The following is a 9072-nucleotide window of genomic DNA, read 5'->3' as shown; positions in this document are numbered from 1 at the left end:
GAGGAAGTGGTGGAGGCTGGTACAATTGCAACATTTAAGAGGCATTTGGATGTATATATGAATAGGAAGGGTTTGGAGGGATATGGGCTGGGTGCTGGCAGGTGGAACTAGATTGCGTGGGATATCTAGTCGGCATGGACGGGTTGGACCGAAGGGTCTGTTTCCATGCTGTACATCTCTATGACTATGATTATTAATCCTGGAAGGATCATGATGCCACCAGATTCTTCACAGGCAACATTTCGACAACTGTCCTAATGGTAGCCTTAAGAACGACTGAACTTTAGCACCATGAGATATTACTGCTTTATCCCTAAAGGTTAATAGAACATGCAATGTTTAGGGTCTTGAAAGTGAGATCATGTGAAGGAGTCTTAAACAATTGAAAGAATCTGAATTTGGCTCATTGAGCTTGGAAACAGATATTAATAACTATTAAAATAAAACAAAAAACTTGGATGCTGAAAACATAACATGAATTGCTGGAGAAACTCGGCATGGACTGATTGGGCCGGAGGTCTGTTTCCATATTGTGTGACTCTATATCTGGCAGAATCCATGGAGAGAAAACAGAGTTAATGTTTCCAACCCAATGACTCTTCATCAGAACTCCTTAAGAAGAGCCATCAAACTCAAAATGTTAACTCTGCTTTCTCTTCACAGATGCTGCCAGACCTGCTGAGTGTCTTCTGTAATTTCTGCTTTGTTTTAATAATGTTATCCCTGGCTTGTACTGGTTGACAATATGTTGCCTGGTTATGCTGTCTTGGATGACCCTCCTTGTCAATGCCCTTAATCTCATTTTCAGCTTCAGCAGATTGCTGTTGTTTCCCATTTCTTCTGCATCTAGAACATCCCACCTTTTTGGCTTCAGTTGTGATGAGCACTGTGTGGCAACAATGATGCAACACACACGTTGTGTTCTTTAATACAAGGCCACACTAGCACCACCTAAGTATCAAAACCTCATCTTAAAGAAGCCTATGGTCAGTTTCACGGTGATCTTCATGGAAACATAGCCGCGCTGCATCTTTGTTTGGTAAAGGTGTCATGAGCCATGTTTGGTGACAATAGCCCTTGTCTTCCAATAGCATTTCCTGTATGGCCAGATGATATTGGAAGGAGCTGAAAATGTGTTGCTGGAAAAGCGCAGCAGGTCAGGCAGCATCCAGGGAACAGGAGAATCGACGTTTCGGGCATAAGCCCTTCTTCAGGAATGCCCTGAATTAGATTAGATTCCCTACAGTATGGAAACAAACACTTTGGCCCAAAATGTCCATACTAACCCTCCAAACAGTAAACCACCCAGACCTATTCCCCTACCCTACATTTACCCCTGACTAATGCACCTAACACTACGGGGAATTTAACATGGCCAATTCACCTGATCTGCACTTCTTTGGAGTATGGGAGGAAACTGGAGCACCCGGAGGAAACCCATGCAAACACAGGGAGAATGTGCAAATGCCATACAGACAGTTGCCCGAGGGGGGAATCGAATGCAGGTTCCTGGTGCTGTGAGGCAACAGTGCTAACCACTGAGCCACTCTGCCACCCAGGTAGGCACTATAATAGTCACTATACCTGGGGTCAGCCGCTGATGATGGAGAATCCCACTGCTTGAACTACTTGACTCATCTTGTCAGTGGAGTAGGATATGAACAACTGTGATCTGGGAAAATTGACATCAGTGAAATCCAGATACATTTATGGGTTGAGGTTTGAGTTGTGCCACAAAGATCCCCAGTTGCTCCTTGAAAAAGCTGCTGGCACGAAATGCCTGATAGCTTTAACCTGACAGCGACCAGGATGGTATTGCCATCCATTGCTCCTGAACGCATGTTCTGCTTCAGCAGATGACTCAATTCGATGATGGACTGAGGTATCCCTATTTCATGCCTACACTGTCTTTCAAAGAAGCTAACAGTGAGGCCTGTTGATGTGGGGTCTTCTGCCTCTATCTTTAGTAGATCTTCACCTGCCACTTCTCTCTTTGGAGGCTGCACATCATCTGCTGGAGGTAACTTGTGGGTTTACTGATTAAGTAATTGCTATCTCCTTTATTGTTATCTGCTCATTTGAATCAAGAAAATAAAGACTTCAACCATGGTAATGATCATGCCAGATGCATGATCAGAAATCCATGTGGAAAGGTGGAAGGAATGTGTAATTTCACAGAAGGAACACCTGAGCCTTTTGTTACATCCTCATTTAATGTGGCATGAAGACATCCTAAGGAGGTCAATGTCATCCCTATATAAGGAACTCTGAAGTATGTAACCTTATTCAGATGTTTGTTGCACCATCAAAATCTTCATATTATATTGGGATATACAATTCTGCCAGTGGGCCAGTGTTTTGGTAAACGTCCTCACGCCTAATAAAGAGATGTGTGCAAATGTGGCAGCTATGAATCATTATCTTTTAGTCCTGGCTATGGGATGTGCTACTGATATGAACAACTCGATGATGCTTTCAAGTAAGTTTGATTGCATTCATTTCACTGATGTGATGAGGAGACAATTAGCATACACATGTTATGATTGCTAGAGGTATTCATTCTTATTGCATTCTTGGACTTTGAAGGACCTGTTGAAGGTCTGTAAACTGAAGCCAGGTGGATAGCATTACTGAATCATTGCCATAATTATTATTGCAATTACCACTACCAGCACCTCAAAATCCAAATGTTTTCTCTGTCCCCCCCAAAAAATGTAGTTACTCCCCACACTTTGCACATGGTATCAGCTATTTGCAATTGAGTCTTGATCTCTGATGGTAAGTTTCGAACTTTATGTTCTTGTGAATGAATTGCAGACTCTGCCTGAGATGCTAGTTGATTCCTCCTCTCATCCTTCATGTTCCATTTTTTAGTTGCTGTCCTTCTCCTGTTTCTGTTGAGCCCACTTATATAACTATTAATTTTACTAGTGTCTTTTTGAATTGCTAGGCCCTGGTTGGCCACATACTGTCCCATATATGGGGCAGAGTGTTCATGACCAGAGTGAGTGTGTGTGTGTCCTTGTGCAAACACCTGCCTGGCAGAAGCATGCAAGTCACTGAGCTCCAACATAGAGTATTATGTGAATTGGCCTTACAGTAGGCCTGGGACTGGGGGTTTGCCAATATTGACTTCCATGGGTGAATGATTGTGGAGGCTGGCAACTATGGAGCATTCAGGAGCATTGTGTGAAAGCACAATAGATGATGGCTAAGACAAACAGTCAGTAGGCTGCTGCCACCAAATACCTGCTCTGTTTTACACGTGTGGAATTTGTCTGGGAGGGAGAGGAGAATTGAAAGTGGTATTAAAACGGGTTCAATAATAAAATTCAAATGCATGGAAATAAGGTAGTCACCACTCAATACTTAGATTTTGAACTTGGCGCTTAAAAGGCAAAATGGGGAAACATTTTCTCAACATTGAGATATCTCACTATTTTCTCCACATGCCATGCCAGGGAGGCAAACATTTTGCCCTGTGGTTCAGCTGGTAGCGTACTTAGCTGTGAGTCATGAGCATCTGGGTTCACGTTCTACTCCAGCATGAAAAGTTAAGACTGACCCTCAAATGCTATACTGAGCGATCGCTGCACAACAGAAGTTCTGTCTCTTGGATAAGATGTCAAATCTAGGGAGCCCTATCTGCCAGTTCAGGTAAATGTAAAATATCTCCCACCCTATTTTGAAGGAAAGCCTGCTATCTCTGGTGTAACGGTCCATATTTATGCCTCAATAAGCATCACAAAAGTGCAATTCTGTCCTTTTGACATTATCACATTTGCGGCTTGTGGAAGTTTGCTTTGTGCAACTTGGCTTCCACATTTCCTACAACAGTGACAGTGCTCCAGAAGTGATTCCTTGGCTGTGAAGCTCTTTGAGATGTCTGGTGACTGCAAACAATAGTATATAAATTCACATCCTTTTTTATATTTGTCCCAATGCGCCACTTGTTATAGGATTTCCATAGCCCGTCCTTCCACTTTATCTCACTTATAATTTGTTTGCTGATGCATTTAGCATTGTGGGAGTTTGTTGGGTTTATGAGTTTATTTTTTCTATACGTTCACTGTTAGCGCTCCAAGTTTCCTTGGAGTTCTATGACTTCTTGCCATGACTTCTGTGGAAACTTGTCTGTTTTTCGGCAGCTACACAGTTTTTCCAAGACCTCTGCTGACCTTCCGTCTGAGTTCCAGTGGTCGTGGTGGGAAATTGGGCCCACAGAAATTACAGACACGTATTTAAAGGTGTTCCATTTGAATTCTGCTAAGGAGAATGACCTCCTCTAATGTATTGTGTCAGTTTCTCCTTCATATCACCAAATTTAATGAGACATTCTAATGTTATATACATGGTTCCTGGACTGTGGTATTTCTGTCTGTCAGATTCTGTTAAACTTTACTACTATTTGGCCATTATTTCTGTCCACCCAGCCACAATTCTGTAATCCCAGTTCATAAAACTCTTTATGTCAAAATGCACTTTTCAGACCTGTCAAGTTTCTTTTTTGCATTTAAGTAATAATTAGCTGCTATAATGCTTTGGATAGCCTGTAGTGGTATCGAGTGTTCTGTTTAGCCAGATCATAAATGGTACATTTGGTTTATTAACCTTAAGCAAATTTAAAAGACATGTGTTTATCACATTTACTGTAGGACATTAAAAGATTTTCTATTAAGCCACATTTATATCTATCATACAAATTTGACTTTTCAAGATTCATAAGGTTTTTTTTAATAATTACTTTCAAATTCTCCATAAATTAAACAAGTAATGCATTTCCTTTTAGTTTTCCAAAGATTTTTCCTGGACTTTGTAAGATATCAATGTTAAGGTGAGCAAGAAACCAACTTTAGTAGCAGCTTCAGTAATAAATCACCTCCAGCTAGATTCTGATATAACGATAAATACAATATTAATAATTCTGGATCCAGGAAGGTGATTTACATAAGACCATTCATTTATATATATATATATATATAAATCATTTATATATATATAAATGATTGGTCTTATGTAAATCACCTTCCTGGGTCCAGAATTATTAATGTTGTATTTATCGTTATATCAGAATCTAGCTGGAGGCTATTCTATATATATATATATATATATATATAGTAGAGGAAATGGAGTTGTTCAGAATTAAGCCTCGAGTGAAAGTTAGAAATGGCAAGAGAATTGCAAAGTGCTTTTTTTAAAAATAGTGTGCTAACTTCAGAATTATTGCTGAATACCATCACTGGTCCATAAGAGTTCATTTTACATTATGGAATTTCAAATTTCTCTTATGATCAAATAGGTCACATTTTATATTTTTAAAGTGTTTGCTTATATTTTAACTTCTTTCTTAATCCATCATAATAGTTATTCTGAAAGAGAGTGATATCAGATGTGAAATATTAAGTCTGTTTCTGTCTCCACAGCACTTTCTGTTTTTATTTCAGATTTCCAGCATTCAAAGTATTTTGATTTAATTACAGTTCCCAATCAGGTTGCTATGTGGCTTAATGAAGGGGAGTGCACTAGAGGAGGTGACCATCTTTCCTGCAACTTTTATCCTTTTGAATGGTAAAGGTTGCAGGTTTGGACGGTGGTTAGTTCTTTCACAGCAATGTGAGCCTTTGCTGCCCATCCCTAATTGTGCCTGAATGTTTTTATTTCCGATTTCCAGCACCTACAATATTTTAGCTTTTATTATAACAATTTATTCCTCCTACTGACAATTTAATGTAAAAATGAAGAATGCTCAGTGCTTTTACCCCCTTGCTTTCACATGCTTCAATGTAATTAGCTATTTACCTGCTTGCTGGTATCGTTCAAGACATCGTTGAAGAGAAAATGAGGTCTGCAGATGCTGGAGATCAGAGATGGAAATGTGTTGCTGGAGAAGCGCAGCAGGTCAGGCAGCATCTAGGGAACAGGAGAATCGACGTTTCGGGCATTAGCCCTTCTTCCTGAAGAAGGGCTAATGCCCGAAACGTCGATTCTCCTGTTCCCTAGATGCTGCCTGACCTGCTGCGCTTCTCCAGCAACACATTTCCATCTCATTCAAGACATCCCCTTGACCTGCTGCTGAATTTAAACTGCTATTGGGAAAGGGGTTAAACCATGCCATGTGGATGCTAGATCTTTATTGGTATTTCTTCAAGTTCTTCATATGCCTTTACTTCAGCACTGACAAAAAAAGGATCACAATATTCAAATTCTAATATCCAACAGTGTTGCCTAATTTTCTGCAGAAGGTGCTATTTCTTTGGGGAGGAGAGAACAGTGATGAACCAAATCTCAGTAAAGCCGATAAATCAATCTACACAACACCAGCCTTAATTTCCTCGAAAGAATGATAGTTAAGATCAGTATTTTAACTAGTTGTGTATTATTATGGCTATTTCTCAACACCTTAATTAAAGAATTACTTTGTATCACAATTGAAATTGTTTTTACTGATATTAACTTTAGATTATGGAAATATCATTTTCTACATTTTGTTGCAAGTTTGAAATATATGGATGAAATTTGTCAATCGTTAAAAATTTGCAATATAGTTGGCATTAAAAAAGAAATGAGAGCAGTGAAAATTTGCACAAAGTAATTAGATAAATGATAAATAATTCTCATCAATACATTTAAATTGTTGCAGAAATGTATTATGCTATAACATGATTTGGAGATGCTGGTGTTGGACTAGGGTGTACAGAGTTAAAAATCATACATAACACCAGGTTATAGTCCAACAGGTTTAATTGGAAGAACTAGCTTTCTGAACACTGCTCCTTCATCAGGTGGTTGTGTGATTTTTAACTTTATGCTATAACACCTTTTGTTTCATACAAAATATTTGTCATGCATTTAACTTACCTGCAGAGGGCGCTTTAAGCACAGAGAATGACATCTCTGAGCAAGATTATGAATTAAATCCAAAATAATTGCATGGGCTTGATATCACAGTAGGGTAAAAACAATGACTGCAGATGCTGGAAACCAGATTCTGGATGTGGTGCTGGAAGAGCACAGCAATTCAGGCAGCATCCGAGGACAGGCAAAATAATGTGACTGCACAAAGCATTTACAGTAATAACAGCTAAAATATATGCTCATTCAAATTAATCTTTGAATCAAAAATTTCCAACTATTTTCAAGGTAGCTTGTCATTGTGGTTTTGCTGGTAATATGCTCTTATCTTGAGGTTCAAGGGGTATTTGGGTGGGTGGGTGATGACCATGCTACCATCCCACCCATTATCCCATTAGGTTCTGAAGAAGGGTAATTGGACCCAAAATGTTAACTCTGATTTCTTTCCACAAATGCTGCCAGACCTTCTGAGATTTTCCACCAATTTCTGTTTTTAATTGCCCTTATTCTCAGTGCTGAGTGCCCAGTCAGGCATCAGTGTCCTCGCTACCAACAACCAACCCAAGTACAATTTGTATTCTTTAACCCTATCCTGCCCTGAGTCCCTGAGCCTCTGTTAGCTGTTACCAACAGCTACCATGTGGCCTTCATTGTAGTGCACAGCTGCCAGTATCTGATTGGCTGGCCGATTTCAGGTGTGGCATTTTCTCTCTAGGGTCCATGATCCTAGGGAAGGCCCAATGCTGCTGTCTCCTTAAAATGCACGATGGTATCGTCCTTTGGTGTGCCTTCCCAAAGTGAAGAGAGATAGGGCAGTTGCCAGTTGATAGTGCAAACATCTTGTATACCCCTTAGCAGTCATGTTTCCTATGTTGTGGAGGTGCTGGTATGGGATTAGGATTGATAAAGTCAGAAGTCACACATCAGCAGGTTATTGTCCAAAAGGTTTATTTGAAATACCACGCTTTCGGGGCACTTCTCCTTTATTAGATGGTGTGGAGTGACTTCTGGCTATTTTTCCTACATCACAACAGTGACCATTCTTAAAAAGGTATTTCTTTGTTTGTAAAGCTTTGCAAAACATTGTGACCATGAAAGGGGCTGTATAAGTGCATGTCATTCTTTATATGGAGTATTGCAATCCATTAGGTTGAATATAATACACTGGCATTTTAAAATTAACCTGTTCAAATGTGTTATGACACCTCTAGAGCAGGTGAGACTTGAATCTAGGCTTTCTGGTGGAGAGTGTTCACGGCACCACAAGAGATCATCACTGACTTTTTTAGTCTTGGATATTTAGATGTCTAATGTTACCGAGGGAGATGGATGTTTATCATGTCAGTGGTGCACAAGATGTTATCTCATTCATTATTATAATTTCTCATCAGAATTTTACATTGTTCTGTTTCAGGGAACTCTGAAACCATGGACTGTTAATCATTTCAAGACCAAGGCAATTCTTTACAATAAATGTGAGTTTTTGGATTTAATGTTATACTGGGAATGAATAACTGGATACACTAAATAGAAATACTGAACTTAACTCTTAGTAATTAAGTTGAACAGTAGACCGGTTATTACTTTGCTATCAGGTGCTTCAAATAAAAAAGCTTATCCTTTAGCTTTTGTTTTAATTAAACAGGCGCATAACCTGTTTTCAATGTTGATTAATTCTGAGACTGGGGATATTCAAATAGAGGTTCATATGTGATGTGCAATAAAAACAGTTGACATTGTTTTAACTATTAAGAAAGTCTGCAAATATATGTTTTGTTCAAGTTGTTCTCTGCACCATATTTCAATAAATGTTTTCAAAAATGTTTCTTTTCTAAGTAAAATGGTAATTAATCTGAAATAATAACGAAAAATATTGGAAATACTCAGGAGTGTTTTTATTTCTCATGGGATGTGGACGTTGCTGGCTGGCTATAAACCGACTGACTCCCACAGCTACCTAGACTACACCTCTTCCCACCCTGCCCCTTGTAAAAACGCCATCCCATATTCCCAATTCCTTCGCCTTCACCGCATCTGCTCCCAGGAGGACCAATTCCAATACCGAACAACCCAGATGGCCTCCTCCTTCAAAGACCGCAATTTCCCCTCAGATGTGGTTGACGATGCTCTCCACCACATCTCCTCCACTCCCCGCTCCTCCGCCCTTGAACCCCGCCCTTCCAATCGCCACCAGGACAGAACCCCACTAGTCCTCACCTA

The 9072-nt window shown here is 39.6% G+C and overlaps 1 protein-coding gene across 2 annotated transcripts in view; it reads left to right on the top strand.

Annotated features, from left to right (window-relative positions):
- fstl3 (follistatin-like 3 (secreted glycoprotein)) overlaps nt 1-9072 on the top strand; it is an 83898-nt gene that overhangs the window by 11034 nt on the left and 63792 nt on the right. For both annotated transcript variants that reach the window (XM_043721272.1, XM_043721274.1), the window contains exon 2: nt 8267-8327. In XM_043721272.1, the coding sequence (XP_043577207.1) occupies nt 8267-8327 (61 nt within the window). The remainder of the gene's footprint in view (nt 1-8266; nt 8328-9072) is intronic.

This window comes from Chiloscyllium plagiosum, chromosome 31, assembly GCF_004010195.1.
Source record: "Chiloscyllium plagiosum isolate BGI_BamShark_2017 chromosome 31, ASM401019v2, whole genome shotgun sequence".
Lineage (NCBI taxonomy): Eukaryota > Metazoa > Chordata > Chondrichthyes > Orectolobiformes > Hemiscylliidae > Chiloscyllium > Chiloscyllium plagiosum.
Note: the sequence above shows the minus strand (reverse complement) of the source record. Positions and strands in the feature narration are given on the sequence as shown.